Genomic DNA, 18637 nt, shown 5'->3' with positions numbered 1-18637 from the left:
ATTAGCTGTTATCCTTGTCAGAGCCACCTACAAGAGCTTACAGCTGAAGCCGATTAAAGCCACAGCCACAGACTAACAGTTCCAGTATTTTTTAACTCCCAATAAAACCTTCCCTTTCTCTGTCCTCCCCTTAAAAAACAAAAACAAAAACAAAAAGCAAAAGCACAACTCCCATTAAGTGGCCCTGGGATTATTTCCAGAATAAAACTTCACTTACAGATACAAGCTTTCAAAGGAACAGGGCATGAACATCTGAACTCTAAGCGCCTCCATCTTTTTTTTCCTTTAAGGTGTTCTGCAAGCCCTTGGCGAAGAGTGAAAGTCAAAGTTAGTTCTGGCACTGGCTGTGTCACTAGGGGTGGCTCCTGATAAGGCCCTGGAAACTCCAATCCAAACACAGCTCGTGCTACAACGGTGCCTGGTGTCTGTCTGCAATGGCAGACCTGTTTAATCCAGTACCTACTGTACCTGCAGGACAAAAAACGCTGCCTCACCCTGCAAAGGGGGCTAGGCGAGGACCCAGGCACTGCCAGAAATCCAACCCAGCAGCCTGGGCGACACCTCAGTATGCTTACTTAGCCCTCCTGAGCGCAGGGACCAGCAGCGGGGGCTTGCAGCAGCTGCATGTTGTTAGAGGTTGTGAAAGCACAGGTAATTTCACCTACCAGTAAATTTTTAACACTTAGAGGAACTACCTAATCTAGGAGGCTTATGGGATGGCTTGTACCCCTTCGCAACTGGGGAGTTCTCCGGCCTCAGGTCCCCACACACCTCTAGCTGCTTTGCATCCGTGTACTGGCATTTTTGGAATTGGAGCCTGATTGCTTACATGCTCTCCTGCTGACAGCCTAGAGATCCCAAAGGCATTCCTTACCCTCAGACACTATCTCTTGTGGCATCTTTAGGCCATACCTCTATGTATTCTTAGGCTGTCACCCAACTAAATCCTAAACACACTGATATACAACAAGAAAAAAAGACAATAACATGTTCTCAAAAGACAGTTTAAAAATTATGACATAATAACACTGATATTATCAAATACTGATGCAGCTCCTACAGACACAGCACACCAAAGCTGCCCGGCAGAGTTAAGAAAACATGCCTGTTTCTCTCCCCATACAATGCAAAGGTCAGAACAAAGACAACTGACATGGACTAGCTGTGCCCCCTGGGCAATTTACTTCACCTCTCTGTGCCTAAGAGCCTGTCTCCAAAGTAAATGGTTGGAATGCAATGCAATCTCTATAAGCTATTCTCAACTTCAAAATTCACACTGTAATGAATTTTTTTAAAATTTCCCTTTAATAAGAGAAAATACCTAGGCAGGACTCTCAGGCAAACTATTTCTGACTCTGTTTATTCTTTGTTCATGTTTCATTCGTTTTTCTTTTGTTGAATACATACAGATGGAACACCTACTATATCCCAGGCACTGTGTAAATTCTTGGAGTTTACAGTCTAGTGTATTAAATGATCACTCAAATAAATAATGAGATTGTGATAACTGCTACAAGGATCTGGGAAAGCTTAAAATGCAAGGGACAGAAAAGGCTTGACTTAGGCAGGGACCTCTGGGCTTAGATGTGACTGGAGGTAGTAGGTAGAGGGTCCAGGTATGGAGGGGGTGTGGGAGAAGAGTCTTCTGAACAGTCTTAACAATATTCACAAGAATCCTGAGATGGGGAGTTAAAAGGGAAGATCCACTGCGGCTGGAGGAGAGAGAAAGGGAAACCAGGGCATTTCTGAGACTAAAGCACTGGCTAGAACACGACTGTCAGGATCTTGGAAGCCAAGGAAGGGTCACTGATTCTGTTCTAAGATGATCAGGGAAACCACTGGAAGGTTGGAGGCAGGAAAGTGATGGTCTCAGATTTGAATTTTTAGAAAGGTCCCTCTGGCTGCTATATTGAGAACCACTTAGAGGAGAAGCAAAGATTGGCCACTGCAATAGTCCTGGTAGGAGGTGATGATTCTTTACTGGGGGTGGGGGTGGGGGTGGGAGTGAGGCAAGAAGGGACAAAGTGGGGAGAAGTGGGTAAAAGTAGGTAGATTACTTGTAAAAACCTAAAGACCAATTAATAGAAAACATGGGGGTGGGGGGAATCCAGGTCCCTGATGCAGTAACTGCAATCATTAACAATAGTTATTGAGTACTTTGTATGTACAGGGTATTGTGCAGGGAACTAGAGTAAACAGATGACTACAATGCTTGACTATTTTCCTTACTAACCTACTTCACACCTCTCTTCTCCTGCCTCTAGCACAGAACAGCATAAAAATCGAGAGCATAGGGCTCTAATGTAAACTTACTCAGGTTCAAATCCCAATCACTTACCCATTCTGTGACCTTGTGCAAATTTACTAAATTCCATGCCCCAGTTTCTCCACCTGAGAAAGGGGAAATTATAAATGGTGATGCCAGGAGTTACTGCTAGAACTGAAGGAGACAGTATATGGAATGCATATGGCACAGTGTCTATGACACAGAGTAAGCTTTCAATTAAAAAACAGCTCTTATGATTATGATTGTGGTCAGAACTGTCTATCTTGGATGCACGCTGGCCAATCTAGAGAACCAGTGGAAATGCAACAAAGTGGAAAAAAAAAAAAAGATAAAGAAATTGGAAGATCAAAGAAAATAGGGAGAATAGGAAATGACTATATCAGGACCGCTAAGGGATTATGTTTTGAAAGACCAAGCTGTACTCTCTCCCGCCTTGGACACTATCTGAAGCTGCATTAAGTTACAAGGTACCCGGTAAGTTTTAGAACTGAAACCCTGATTTATTACATGCTTACACATAGGGAAAATCTGTATCCTCTGCGGACTCTCAAGTGTTGACCATGAAACCAATGGTATCAATTCCAGCCATTCCAGCAGGAACACAATGTGGTGCCAAATGCTCCCCTGGCACATTCAGCCAATGACATCACCTGATATTTTGTCCTGGACAATCTACCATCCCAAGAAGGCTATCCATTGACCATTTATGTAAGTGTTTAAATAAGATTACCTTTAAGGGGCATGTGTTCAACCTCTTCATGGCACTTCAGAAATATCTATCTTTTACTAGTGTTCTTGGGGAATCTTCCAAAACATAGCAATGAAATAACCCACCAACAAATGGAATAAAGTTTGACTTACACATCTGAAACCATCTACAAAATTCACAAAACATCACATACATTTCTGCAATACTGCCCCTCAAATAATCATGTAATTATTCAACAAGTATCTTCTAAGGAAAGGGAAGTATGTCTGTTTGGTTTAGCATTGTATCCCTAGAACCTAGTAGAATAAACAGTCCAAAGGTGATGTTCAATAAGTATGTTTAAAATTAATTAATCTATAATATGTAAGCAACTCTCTTGTTCACACCTGTACTTCTCAGATGTGTATCCTAAGTGCATATACATATATAAATGTACATGTATACACACACACTCACACACCCATATATACAAAAACCTTAAAATTTAAACACACACTAAGAATTGGTAGCAGAGAAAAAGGAAAAATAATATTTTTTACAATGTAACAATGAACAGAGAATAAAAACACTATCTGTACTCTAATACATTTCAAATCTTAATTACTACTCCTTGACCCAAATTCCAGCAAATCAACTAGACTCATCAGAATTTTTACTGACCTTTTTTCAAAGACACCCTTAACTAAAATGGAACTTAAAACTATCAAACACCCAAGTGACAGCCAACTTTTTCTCTTTTTTTTTTTTCCTTTTTTTTTTTTTTTTTTTTTTTTTTAACTAAATTTGGGCCTTGCAATCTTTCTGGAAGGAAAAATTCAATCACCATGTCAAACAAGTTAGAGAAGAGATAAGAGGTTTTACTTATCCTGTCTGAAACTCGGCTGAAGAAAAGTAGAGCCACTGTTTCATCACAGTCAGAATTCTTATTTTATTTGGATATCAAATGTTTTACTGCCCCCAAAGCACATCATTTTCTTCTATCTTTTCTTTTCATAGTCATTGCTCTTCTCAGCGAACTCAAACATATGAGGACTTACTATGTGCCAAGTACCACAGTGACCCAGGAAATACCTTCTACATACACTTTAGGAAGCATTTACCCAGCCTTCAAATGTTTCATTAGGATCCCAGCCCATGGTACCAAACCTGTATTCCTATCAGAAGCAGCTGGGGACCCTTCTCCTCACTCCATCTCCTTAAAATCAACACAGGAGTATTTTAAAAAATGAACGTCAAAAATCTTTCCCCAAACAAATAATTGAATGAGACTCTCCAAGGGTATGGTTTTAAATTCCATATTTTTAAAGAGTCTCACAAAAAACCAATGTGAAGTCAGGCCTGGGAACCACTACTGTATAACATATTATAATATGTATAACCATATGTAATATAGTGTACATAAATAATGTCCCCCAAAGTAGCAGGAAAACACCCAAGAATGAAGGCTCCCTTTATTTGTTAAAAAAGTCTTTCCTTGTACAGTTTGATTTTTAAAGGTATCCACCTGGAATTACTACGACTATGCTTTGAATGCTGAGTGAAAGCCTTACAATGAGGTAATTAATGAATATCATGAAAGTGGTTAAGAAACTCAAAAAGTATCCTCCAGAGTACCCTTCTTTTCCATATCCCCTCTTTTCCCCAAGTGCCAGTTTGCTCACGTTCTGGGAAATGTCAGATGCTACCAAAAGGCCTTTCCACTTAACAGGTATGGATGCACCGAGCTTCTGAGAGAAGCGCCATGGGGAAGACAAAGTGGAAGATGCAAGAGGCTCTGCCCAAGTTCACCTACGGAAGCCTCTGGGAAGACTGGGTTGGAAGGACAGAAGAACAGCTCAGAGAACTCCTTTCCAGGGCTGGCTTCCCCCCCCGCCCCCCCCGGCCCCTTTCAGATGACCTCTCACACATTTCCCGTTTCTTCCCCAGGGAGGGCGTTCCTGCCCAATCCTACCTAAAGCATCAACACACACTCCTACTATTTGCTCTCTCGGCAAATATTTGTTTCTTTATTTTATAGACCTCAATCCAACTTATAATCATTTTATTTGCTTGTTTAACTGTCTTTCACCCTTGAAGGCAGGGTTCTTTGTATTTATTTCATTCTCGGCACCTGACATAGAGTAAGTGCTCAATAAATATTTGCTAGATGGATGGATGGATGGACGGAAGGAAGGCGGGAGGAACGGAGGTAGGGAGGAAGGGTGACAAGATGAAAAAAGATCAGGTAAGGGAGGAGCTCGGAAATACAATTTGATGATGGCATTGAATTATAAAGGAAGTCTGCTGGCATAAGTGGAACTCATAATCATATACTTTTCATTTAGAAGCTTGTATTCACTGAACACAACTCACCTTCATGGATAAAATACTAGGATACAAAATTGCAAGGAACTGGCCCAGGAGTTCTAATTTGAAACCCTCACAGCAGGACCGAGGGAAATTTTTAATGACTACCCATCTGCAGAAATAACTGTTCAGTACCAGTCAATCACGTTTATCTCTTTCACCCTGTTTCTATTTTTTTCAAGTACCAAGAAAAGATTCTCCTGTAATGATGATGGTACAGGGTCTTCTGAAAGACTGCTCACTGTACCTGCTTCACAAAGAAGTCCCTTAAGGCTGGAAAGGAAAATGGAGAAGAGATCAAGATGACCCCAGGTAAACTTGATCTAGGCTCATTGTTGACATTATGAAAAAATGGCTTAGATGCTTATACAAATATGTACAGAAAAATTAGTTTTTTAAAAACTGTTTAGAAAACCCTGTCCTTAGAATACAAATATCTGCAACATCTCAGATGTTGTATGAAGTAGATTTTTAAGCAATGAATGAAAGGGAGTAATGTATGAAATCATACCTTGGTCTTTCATGTAATATAATCATCAGTAAGAGAGATGAGTTCCTTACTTTGAGCTGTCTGATATTATCTCTGTTAGAGTTCGCTCCAAAAGAAAGACTTGCTCTGCATGAAGGGCAATTCAGAGGCTGTTTCTTTGTTATCTCTATAACTGGCAGTGAGGTATTTGCAATAAGCAGACCACAAGCTACCAAATACGCCAAGTTCATGAGACAACACAAACGTGAGGAGGGAAACACTGACTGAGATTATGCCACTTTGATGGCATTTGCTTAAACGAGAAATTTAGTCAAAATGCAATTACTTTTCCTATCTAGGTAAATAAACAGGAAAAGATAAGGCTGTTGTCATTGAAGGAAGGCAGGGAGGGGGGTGGCGGGGGCAGGCAAAGTTACTCACAGTAGGACTTTACAAGCCAAATCTTCCACTTCAGGATTTTAAAATCATGGTGTTCCTCTCAATTTAGTGATTAACTCCTAACTTATTTTAAAAGAAAAATGTGCTAGTTCCCATCATGGCGCAGTGGTTAACGAATCTGACTAGGAACCATGAGGTTGCAGGTTCAATCCCTGGCCTTGCTCAGTGGGTTAAGGATCTGGTGTTGCTGTGAGCTGCGGTGTAGGTTGCAGACGCAGCTCGGATCCAGTGTTGTTGTGGCTCTGGCGTAGGCCAGTGGCTATGGCTCTGATTCGATCCCTAGCCTGGGAACCTCCACATGCCGTGGGAGCGGCCCTAGAAAAGGCAAAAAGACCAAAAAAAAAGAAAAATGTGGACTTCTGTTTTACCGTATTATTATTTTTTTTTTCTTTTTAGCGCTACACCTGAGGCATATGAAAGTTCCTGGGCTGGGGTTGAATCAGAGCTACAGCTGCCAGTCTACACCACAGTCACAACAACGCAGAGTCTGCGACCTATACCAAAGCTCACGGCAATGCTGGATTCTTAACCCACTGAGCGAGGCCAGGGATCAAACCTGCAACCACAAGGATACTAATCGGGTTCATTATTGCTGAGCCATGACAGAAATTCCCAGAAACTGATTTTTTAAGCGATTAAGATTGAAGAACAAATAACCACATGAGAATGGAAGCTGGAAGGTATAATCCCATCATCATCAACAAAGACATCAGTTTCACCCTTCTTCCAAGCAAGAGTCAAGATATTAAAATACTTTAAAGCAAAAGGATATTCAGCTATTAGAAGTGGCCTCCACAGAACACCTTAGCTAAAGTCCCGGCAACTAAGACAGGTGAATCCATCCTTCCCCAGCTTTCATTTCTGAGTGGCCTAGCAGAATATATCAGCAGCTCAAAGAAACAGCCCATCCCTTATGGTCCAAGAGGGGACTGGAAAAAGGATGGTCAAGAAGAAAGGGATACTTTGCCAGTCAGACTTTTTATTTCATCCATGTAAAGTCAGTATTTGATTTCCAAAAACTGAGCTGAAGGCAGAGATAGACCGTCTCCTGCGGACAGTCACAATGCTACGGCAGAAGTGTTGTCAGGTGTGAGAACTCTATAAACTGTACGTGTGGTAAAAGCCAGGGCAGTGGCTACAGCCTGTGGGCAGCGCACATCTGCAAGGTTCACTATTTTATAAATAAGTGAAGAGCTGTTTAGTCTCTCTTACAGGTATAAACTGAGCATTGTTTTTCAACTGGAGACAGCACAGTGTGGTGGTGTGCTGTAGACACACATGTACCCCGTGCACTATGTTTACCTCATAGCTTTACTGTGGGCAACTCAGTATGAGTTTATGAGTTTATGAGTCTTAGGATCTGCATCTGTAAAATGGAGATATTTCTATTACCTATTTAATAGGTTAATATGATTAAATGAGGCAAGGTATGTAAAGTACATAGCACAGTGCCTGCAAAAAACAGGACTCGATCCATGTTATACAAGGAAACAGGACGCTTTCAGGACACTGTAAGGCATCAGAAGTCAGCCCTTAGAGCCTCAAAGAACTTCAGGTTGTAGGACAAAAGTTATTTTCAGGAGATGAAACTGCAAATGCTTTGTAAACATGGTATTGGGAGTTGCCATTGTGGTGCAGCAGAAACGAATCTGACTAGTATCCAACATGCAGGATGGATCTGTGGCCTCTCCCTGTGGGTTAAGGATCTGCCACTGCCATGAGCTGTGGTGTAGGTCACAGATGTGGCTGGCATCCTGCACTGCTGTGGCTGTGGTGTAGGCAGGCAGGTGTAGCTCCAGATGGATGCGTAGTCTGGGAACTTCCATATGCCGGGGAGGCAGGGGTGGGGGTCGGAAAAAAAAAAAACACGCCCACACTAAAAGGCAAAAAAAAAAAAAAAAAAAAAAAAAAAAACCCCAAAAAACAAACAAAAAACCCATGGTATTTGAAGAGGCTGTGCAGACTGACAACAAATGTCAGCTCAAGAAAGGTCTAGAGATATTTGTGAATATCATATTCATTCATAATGAATAACTAAAAACTAAGATGTTGATGGGGATCTGTAACTCATGATAGTGGACAACCACCAATGCCTTTTCAATGGTTATCTTGGCTAGGGACAAAATTTCTAGCCCAGAGAATCTTCACCTCTGACTCAATGTGTCAATTGTGTTTTTAATTTGTATTTTTACTATGTGTATGGACTGAGAAGTCAAGCAGGAAATAATGTGTTTAAATAAGCAAAACTGTAACAAATCAAACTTCTTTGTATTCCAAAGATCACCATCTGTTCAATTTGTCAAAAGTCAAATTTCCCAAACTTCTAAAGCATCTCAATACTCACTCTTATGCTAATGACATCCTGCTTCAGTTATGCTGAGCAAAGAGGGTTTGAAATGAGAAAAATAATATTTGCACAGAATTCCTTCCTGTCTGTTGATTAAATCCAATCAGTCATAATAAACTCAGTACACATTAGTGTTCTGTATCTAATTTACACTCTGGGGAGTCTTGCCTATAATCAAAGTGTATATTCATGTTGATAGTAAAGTGATAAGATAACCAATATTTTAAAGTAATAGCCTGTGTAATTTCAAGTAATACTGCTATAAAATGACATAAAGGAAAAATTAAACCTTTGCATGAAGAAATTAAGTTACGTGTCCTTAAAAAAAATAGTGCCTAACATAAATACCTGATTCTTTGACATTTATCAAGTATTTTTTTTTAACTGTCAGGTATTACTGATGAAGCTAGTGACAGAAATGTAGAAAATAATCACCATTCCAAGTGAAGCTTATTCAGCTCCTAATAGCAGCAAATAACACTGGCTCATTGAGATATGGACAAAATACTGAATAAAAAATAGAAAAATTAAGATATTCTTATTAAAAATGATTCATTCAATAAATATTTATTGAGCACCCACTTTGTCCTAGGAAATGCTCAACATGTTGTAGGTACATCAATGATAAACCATGGACCTTAGTTTCTTCTGTTGTTGTTTTGGCTGTGCCTACTGCACGCAGAAGTTCTCAGGCCAGGGATCAAACCCAGCCACAGAAGTGACAACGCCAGACCCTTAACCTGCTGAGCCACCAGGGAATTCCATCCATGGCCCTTAGTTTCTGAAGAGAAAGATGTTTGGGAGAACTCTGCATGTTCAAATCATCCATTAATTTAAATAGATGATTTGGAAATTATGTGATCTGAGATCTTTTTTTTTTTCCTTTTTTAGGGCCCCACCTGCAACATATGGAAGTTCCTAGGCTAGGGGTAGAATCAGAGCTATAGCTGCCAGCCTACACCACCGCCACAGCAAGATGGGATCCCACTGAGGGAGGCCAGGGATCGAACCCGCATGCTCACAGATACCTGCTGACCACAGCAGGAACTCCCTGGATCTGCAATCTTTAAGCACCATCTGCAATGATATTCCTATTAACAAGGATGTTTGCTGTCTAACACTGGATCAAGAATCAACGTGCTTTCATTTCCTAGTGAGCCAAGCAGGAAATCTGAAAATATGAAAAAATAATGAGATCATGTCTCTGCCTCATTTTTTTTAAAAAAGGGAGGACAGGGGAGAGAAGACAGAGAATTAGTCACGTCATCACACTGATAACTGTACCTTTTATTTGCTTATCACACCTCATGTTTATTTATTCTCTTTATTTAAATAAAGAAACAGGGACAGGGAGTGAAATGAGTGATGTGCCCCCAAGTCCAGATGTTGATGAGCTGTAGATCTGGGGTTTGGAGCCCCAGAGCCCACACACCTCTCACTATGGTTCTCTACTGCAAATCTCTGTGAGCCATTCAACAATCGCAAAAGCAAACAAATTCTAAAATTAGAACCTTGCACTGGAGCCACCTCTTTGGTTGTCTGTTCCCTGCACCCCATGCTAGAGTCTGAATTCCATGAAGGCATAAACCATGTCTGTCTAGTTCACCTCTTCATTCTTTGACTAGGCCCAATTCCAGACCCAAAGAAGTCAATAACTATTTGTCAATGGGTTAAATGATTAATCAATTGACCATGGTACTTTTTATGGTCATTTCTAACTATGATCTACCTTTAAAAAAAAAAAACAGGAATGAAGCAGGCTTCCCTGAATATTTATACCAAGCAGGGGTTAAATTAATAGCATTCACTAGAAACATAAAGAAACACACAATGTTTGTCCTCAAATAATTTAATCTAGTCGGCAAAGAATGAGAAATGAGATCTCTGCACAATTTCTATTTGTTAATGGAAGTGCTCAGAAAAGGAAGAATTATTCAAAAAGACTTTCGAGGGGAAACAAGGCCTTTGGAGTTTGGGGGAGCCTGACAAACTTCCTTTGGCAAACACGGTAAATCTTGGGTGAAATTTCTCAAAATGTGGGCTACGGAATGATCTTCAGTGGAGACACACAGACTCCACATTAAATAACCATGGAATTACACTGAGAGAAAGGCCCCTTCAAATTTCTTTCATCCCAGGAAAAGTCTCTGTTTGATGCTAATATGTCTTCAATCTAGCAACACTTGCCCTTTGTAACAAAAAAGGCTCAGATCCCAGACTCAGGCCCTTCTAGATAACACACCTAGTAAGGATTCTAGTAATAATTTTCTCTCAGTTTCATCATATTTTTTTTAAGGACATATCTGTCATCGCCATTACAGCATTTTCTTTAAAGTACGTTATTATCAGCTCTATTGTTTGACTTTTCAGATACCTAAAGGCAAAACGGCCTATAACTGAAAATCTTGGTTCTTTTGCTGACCAAAAGGCTTACAGGCATGTGGCCTTGCAGTAGCCAGTTAAATTCTGATCCTCAGTTTCTGGCAGAAACTCTGTAAAATAAAGACATTCTGTGTGCTCAGTTTAATACACTGAGCTATTGTGAGAATCAGTTGGAAAAACTTCTACGAAAACATCTTTACAGGAGTTCCTGTCATGTTTCAGTGGTTAATGAATCCGACTAGTATCCTTGAGGATTTGGGTTCAATCCCTGGCCTTGCTCAGTGGGTTAAGGATCTGGCATTGCCATGAGTTGTGGTGTAGGTCACAGACGTGGCTCAGATCCCACGTTGTTGTGGCTGTGGCTGTGGCTGTGTCTGTGGCTAGCAGCTACAGTTCTGATTCGACCCCTAGCCTGGGAACCTCCATATACCACGGATGCAGCCCTAAAAAAAAAAAAAAAAAAAAAAAAAACTTTACAAATTATTAGACCTTATATTTGTAGATGCTATAACACATAACAGATTCCCTTACAAGTATATATGCTTTTATATTATATTTATATGTTAGCTTTACAAACTAGTATAATTAGTATACATTAACTTTATTTTTCTTCCTTTTTTTTAATTAAAGTGTAAGAGTTCCTATTGTTGCTCAGTGGTTAAAATACCAACATGAGGACATAAGTTTAATCCCTGGCTTCACTCAGTGGCTTAAGGATCTGGCATTGCCTCAAGGTGTGCTATAGGTTTCAGATGTGGCTCGGATCTGGTGTTGCCATGGCTGTGGTGTAGGCTGGCAGCTGCAGCTCTGATTCAACTTCTAGCCTGGGAACTTCCATATGCCACAGGTGCGGCCCTAAAAAGAAAAACAACAAAACCAAAAATACTGAGTATAGTTCCCTGTGCTATACAGCAGGTCCTTGTTATCTATTTTATATATAGTAGTTTATATCTATTAATCCCAACCTCCTAAATTATCCCTCCCCGCCTCTCTTCCCCCGCTTGGTAACCATAAGATTATTTTCTAGGGCTGTGAGTCTCTTTCTGTTTTGAAAATTTGGGAACCTTGATTGAGGGGAATGAAGAATGTGCCGGAATCCTTCCGTGGAAACAAGATTAAACACAACCCAGAAATAGTGGCTACTCTACTTCAGTGAGAAGCTAACAGCTACAAAGAATTCCAGTCTGATAAAGAAAATCATGTAGGGCAGTGAAATCATAGCACAGAGGTCCAGCCCTAATCGCTTCCTAACTGTGGAAAATGAGCAGGACTCTCAGATATGATTCTATACAGGAAGAGTAGGGGCCAAGCCAAGTGGGACTGAGAATATCACAATGCAAGTGACACACCACATTTCTTGATAGCACCTGTAAATAAGACTTTAATCGGGAAAAAAAAAAAAGCCAAGGCTGTTAGAACAAAATGTCAGGCAGGCCTGATGTTGATGTTTCAATGTATAATGACCTCTCCACTCATGCTGTGAAGGTCACTTCAGCCTTTGTTACCTCCTGGGGCACAAATATAGCTTAGAGTCCAGTTTTGTTTTGTTTTCCTAATTTCATAATGAAGTACCAAAGGAGATTCCTAGTAGAGAGCTGATTTTTTTCCCCTAGCTGTATAATACTTTCACACACTAGATGGAGCCAAGTTTATAATGCTTTTGCGTTGGACGTGAAAAAAAAAAAAATCCATATACAAAGTTATAGGAGAGCTGTGTGCCACCTAAATATATTTTAATTTTTGAAGATCAAAATTTTAAAGATCAAAAGTTCCCATTGTTTTACCACTATGCATATTTTCTTTCATCCCTACGCCCAAATTAATATCAAATGATCAATAATACTTAAAAAGATGTACTTGAAAGACGTTCATCTTACAGCACATTTAATTTCGGTCTATTAACATGTACTTAGAGTTTTTTTTAAACTGACAATTTCCAAAAAATTTTATTTTCCTCTGCTGTGGGAGAAATGGAGGCAATTTATAAATATGATAAACATGATTCTCTCATCAGACACATAAAAGTCAAGACCATTTCTAGGATAGGAGGGATCAGAGCAAAGAGTAGTAGGTAAATACAGACTCTCGGTCCATGAGAATATGGAAAAGAGAATAAGGAAAAGAGTCGCCAGCACGAGGTGAAACTGGCAAGGCACCTCCAAGAGGAAAAGGCTGATCTCCAGGACCAGGGGAGGTCCATTGACAAAGTCAGGAATATACTACCGGTCCAGCGCCACTCACCTGGGGCTGGGATGCGGCAGCAGGAAAGTAAGAGGGAGGTTTCTGTGAGGATTCTCTCCTGTCAGTCATGGTCACTCGATGCCTTTTCACCGAATCCTAATCCTCTGAGGACGTGGTTCTCAACCTGGGACAGTATGTCCCCAGGGTAAATTTGACAAAGTCTGGAGACACTTTTGGTTGTTACAAACAGGGAGAGAGGTGCTACTGGCATCTAGTAAGTACAGACCAGGGATGCTGTTAAATATCTTACAGGGTTCAGCACAGCTCCCACAATAAAGGCTATCTAGCCCCACATGTTCAAGAGTGCTAAGGCTAAGAAACTATTTTAAAGTAAGCATCTCTCTCATACGAGAGGCAAAGCAGTTTCAGAGTGGTGTAAGTATTAAATAAATAAGCAAAAACTTCAGTGTGTTTATCAGACAGCTTTTCAAGTCTGTGGGACAGAGTGCATTGACATACCTGAGTGATAAATGCCACAGTCTTTTGGCAATGTGTAAAAATTGTTTGGAATGATTAAAGCCATCACACAGAGAGCGAAGCTTAAGGAGGAACAGATCAATGAACTGAAGATGATGGACACAATGGATTGGCACAGAATAGTCAAAAGGAATAAACTACAACCACATGCCTCTGTATGGATAAAGTTAAAAATAATACTGTAAAAAGGAAAGTCACAGAGACTACTGCCATATGGTTCCATTGTTTAAAGTTCAAAGTCTAGTTTAGAGATGCATTCAATGAACACCAAACTATAATGAAAAGCAAAGGAGTGATTAGCATAAAACTCAGGGTTAACTCAGTGGGGGTGGAGAGGTAGAAGAGGATGTGATCAAAGGTGAGGTTCCTAGGATGTTTCATATCTCAGGATGAACAGTGTGCACATGGTTATTTATCCTATTGTTATTTATCTTTACTAAGCTGATAGGCTTTAGAAACTATACGTGTTGTTTATTTTAAAAATTTTTTTAAAGCATTAAAAAGGAGTGCAGGCAAAGATACAGAGATAACAAGTTTGGGTCACTCATTAAGAAGGATGATAGTGAATTTTGACATGTCTGGCTAAAGTACCACCAGGTCAGAGGTATGACTCACTCTCCTTTCCCCTTAACCCTCCATGGTCTGGTTACTTATCTTATCTGTCAACACCAAACTGCATTTCCTCTGCCCTCACATTTATTCTGCCATGATCCAGCTCTGGCCTGAAGTGTTCAAGTGTTCTCCCCACTCCTCTCAATACATCCCACACCTACTACTAGATAACTCTTCCTAGAGAATGGTTTTGTTGTTTTCATGCTACTACATAAATAAAATTAATGGTTCATCAACACAGAAGGAATGAATTTCAAATGTCTTATTTAAACTGGCAATCAAGGTCAACTCACCTCTTAAGTCTTAACTGTCTTAAAAAGGGCAACCAATAAAAACAGCATGCAGTAGGAGTTCCTGCTGTGGCGCAGTGGAAACAAATCCTACTAGTATCCATGAGGTTGTGGGTTCAGTCCCTGGCCTTGTTCAGTGAGTCGGGGATCTGGCATTGTTGTGAGCTGTGGTCTAGGTCACAGACTTGGCTCGGATCCAGCATTGCTGTGGCTGTGGCATAGGCCTGCAGCTGTAGCTCCGATTTGACCCCAAGCCTAAGAACCTCCATACGCTGTGGGTGAGGCCCTAAAAAGAAAAAAAAAAAAAAAAGCATACAATAGTTCCCCCTCTTTATTCATGGAAGACACGTTCCAAGACCCCCAGTGGATGCCTGAAACCGTGAGTAGTACTATATATAGTACATGGATATATTACACCGATAATACTACACATTTTCCTGTACAGGCATACCTATGATGAAGTTCAATTTACAAATTAGGCATCAGTAAGAGGACATCTGAATTGCCAGTTCACACTTTTAAACTTTGGCAACATTAAGTAAAATAACGGCTCTTGAACGTGATAGCTCATCTGATTACCTAGATGGCTACTAAGTTACTAACAGACTAGATGTGCTGGACAGAGAGATGATTTGCTTCTGGGGCAGGATGGGGCAGGACAGTGCAAGACTCCATTGCACTACACAGAATGGTATGCAACTTAAAACTCTGAAATTGCTCATTTCTGAAATCATCTATTTAATATTTTTGGATGGCGGTTGACTACAGTTAACTAAAACCGTGGATAAGAGGAGACTATTGAACTCATTCCCTAACCCTAGCTGTATGCTCTTGATTAGATTGTTCCTCTTGCCTGGTACACCTGTCATGCACTCACCATCCCTTTCTACCAAAAGTCCTATGCATTCTTCAGTAAAATGCAATAGAGATGCATTACCAAAGGTGAGGAGTGGTGCAAGTGGAACACTCAGAGGCTGTTGCTGAGAGTGTAAACTGGTACAGAGTCTTTAGGAACGGTTGGTAGTATCTACCAAAGCTGAACATATGCATCCTTTATGACCCAACAATCCCGCTCCTTGGCACAAAGCAAACAGAAATGTATACGTATGTTCATGGAGCATGTAGCAATGATGTTCAAAGCAGCACCACTCATCAGAGTGCGAAACTGTAGGCAAACCAAAGGTGCATCAACGGCCAAGAGATAAATAGTCATACAACGAGATATTTCCTGGGAACAAACTATTGCCACATACCGCAACAGGGATGAATTTCACACACATAATGTTGGGCTAAGGAATCCAGACATGGGAGTACAGGCCTAACTGCTCCATTTGCATAAAGTTAAATAACACCCAGATAGTATTAATCTATGGTGTCATAAGTCAGGATAGTGATGACATTAGGGAGAAGGAGTAACTAGCAGAAGGAACAAAGATGCTAGTAAGTCTGTCAATGTTATATACTTTGATTAAAAGTTAATCTAAAAACATTTTGAAAATCTACCCATTCTTCAAGATTATACCTTGATAAACCTTCCTCACTTCAACAAAAAGCATCCATGATCCCAAGGAGATACATTTTTTTTCCCTCTGTCTGAATTCCCATAGTACAAGTCTAACCTTAAAATTACCTTTTTATTTTTTTGCCTGTTACCAAGTTGATGGTTATGTAAACCACTGAGCACATGTACCAGTATTTTCCTTTATGATTTCTCATAAAGCACTGCCTTGTAGTAGCTAATCAAAAAATACTTACTGGAAGTTCGAGTTGTGGCTTAGTGGGTTAAGACCCCGACAAGTATCCATAAGGATGCCGGTTCAATCCCTGGCCTTGCTCAGTGGGTTAAGGAACTGGTGTTGCTGTGAGCTGTGGTGTAGGTCACAGACCCGGCTCAGATCTGATGTTGCTGTAGCTGTGGTGTAGGCTTCAGCTGCAGCTTCAATGTGACCTCTAGCCCAGGAACTGCTATATGCCACAGGTGCAGCTGTAAAAAATGGGATCCTGATATGTAGCACTGGGAACTCTGTCTAGTCACTTATGATGGAACACGTAATGTGAGAAAAAAGAATGTATACAGGTACATGTAACTGGGTCACAGTAGAAAAAAAAATATATATATATATAAATAAATGATAAAAAAAAATTTAAATAACTTCTGTGCATAATGTGAGAAAAAGGAATGTGTATGTGTATATGTAAGTGGGTCACCCTGCTGAACAGCAGAAAATTGACAGGACACTGTAAACCAGCTGTAATGGAAAATTCTAAAAATCAAAATTTTTTTTCAATTAAATAAACTATTGCCATGTTAAAAAAAAAAAAAAGAAAAAACCCTGCTTATGTGATTTTAAGAGTTACCATTGTGCCACAGGGGAAACGAATCCAACTAGTATCCAGGAGAATAAAGGTTCAATCCCTGGCCTTGCTCATTGTTTCAGGGATCCAGCACTGCCTCAGGTTGGATCCTGAGTTGCTCTGGTTGTGGTGTAGGCCAGCATATGTAGGTCCAATTTGACTCCTAGCCTGGGAACTTCCATATGCCATGGTGCAGCCCTAAAAAAAAAAAAAAAAAATGTGTGATTTTAATGACCTGTTTTGCCCCTTTCAAAGCAAATCCGTATATCTCTCTGAGTGTGTTGGGGACAACTGTAATTCCATTTTAAAAATTATTTATTTTTACTTACATAATGTGAACATTCACCTTTTCTGGTGTACATAGTTTTAAATGCACAGATTCATGCAACCACCACAATTAACATACAGAACAGTTCCATCACCTTGAGCACTCCTTAGGCTGCCTCTTTGGAGTCTAAATATCACCCATCTCCAGTTCCCAGAAACCACTTATTTTTCTTTTCCTACAGTTTTGTCTTTTCCAGAATGGCCTAAAAATGGAATCATTTAATACATAGACTTTTGAGTCTGGTTCCTTTCCCTTAGCAAGTGTCTTTGAGATCCATCCATGGTGTTGCAGGTATCAGTACTTATTTGTTAATTACTATTCCATTGTATGGATAAACCATGGCTTATTCATCCTTTCACCAATGAAAGGACTCTTGGGCTGTCCCCAGTTTTTGATGATTGTTGAGTAAAGCTGCTATCCTTTTTAAGAGTTTTTTAAAGAATATCTGCAAGTGGGAGTTCCCATTGTGGCTCAGCGGGTTAAGGACCTGATATTCTCTGTGAGTTTGTGGGTTCAATTCCTGGCTTCGTTCAGTGGGTTAAGGATCTGGCACTGCCACATGCTACAGCATAGGTCATAGATGTGGCCCAGATCTGGTGTTGCTATGGCCAAGGTGCAGGCTTGGCAGCTGCAGCTCCCATTCAACCCCTAGCCCGGGAATCTTCACATGCCACAGGTGCTGCCATAAAAAGAAAAAAGAAAAAAAAAGGTATATATATGTGTGTGCAAATGACTCATCCAAGGTCATACAGTTACCAGTGATGAAACAATAAGTACTCAAAAAAAACTTGACTATGGGAAAACCAGGAGTCGACAGTTTCTCCCTATCAATGAATCCAGCTCATAAGGTATTTTCTGTAAAGAGATTTCAAGCTACCTTTTCTATATTTAGTGCACACTAATGGGCCAGGGTTCTTAAGTATCCAAGTAAAGCACTTTTCTAAAGGCTGCATCTTGCCAATGTGACCCTATGGCCACACTACTATAAATAACACAGATGCCTTGATCTGTGTTCAGCTATTCATCAGTGCTACGTAAATAAGTGATTATGCCCCGCCGGCCTCTGCCTTTCATCTGACCTAGTGGACTCACCTGTGATGCACAGAGGGGACAGTAAGTGACAGGCTTGGCACTTGGGGGCTCTAAGAACATGCAAGGAAAAGGGCTACTTCAACAATTATGTAGAGAGGTGACTACAGCTGCACTTTTTTTCTGTTGATTTAAACACAAAAAGCATATGTCCAAATCCTCGGGGGCAGAATGTCCACATCACAAAATTTCCATTAGCTGGCATTTCAGGATATTCTTCTATGAAGCCAAGACATAGCTCAGCCA

At 40.3% G+C, this 18637-nt stretch overlaps 1 protein-coding gene across 10 annotated transcripts in view; it reads right to left on the bottom strand.

Moving 5' to 3' along the window:
- Nucleotides 1–18637, bottom strand: part of MITF (microphthalmia-associated transcription factor) — a 244741-nt gene that overhangs the window by 108767 nt on the left and 117337 nt on the right. For 2 of the 10 annotated variants that reach the window (XM_021068587.1, XM_021068586.1), the window contains exon 1: nt 218–8044. The exons of 6 other annotated variants lie outside the window; for them this stretch is intronic. In XM_021068587.1, the coding sequence (XP_020924246.1) occupies nt 218–273 (56 nt within the window). In that variant the 5' untranslated portion in view covers nt 274–8044. Of the gene's footprint in view, nt 1–217; nt 8045–18637 lie in introns of those variants that run through there. 2 more of the 10 variants (XM_021068589.1, XM_021068588.1) reach the window with 2 other exon arrangements.

Source organism: Sus scrofa, chromosome 13, assembly GCF_000003025.6.
Source record: "Sus scrofa isolate TJ Tabasco breed Duroc chromosome 13, Sscrofa11.1, whole genome shotgun sequence".
Classification (NCBI taxonomy): domain Eukaryota; kingdom Metazoa; phylum Chordata; class Mammalia; order Artiodactyla; family Suidae; genus Sus; species Sus scrofa.
The sequence above is the reverse complement of the archived record's forward strand: the minus strand, read 5'-3'. Positions and strand labels throughout refer to the sequence as shown.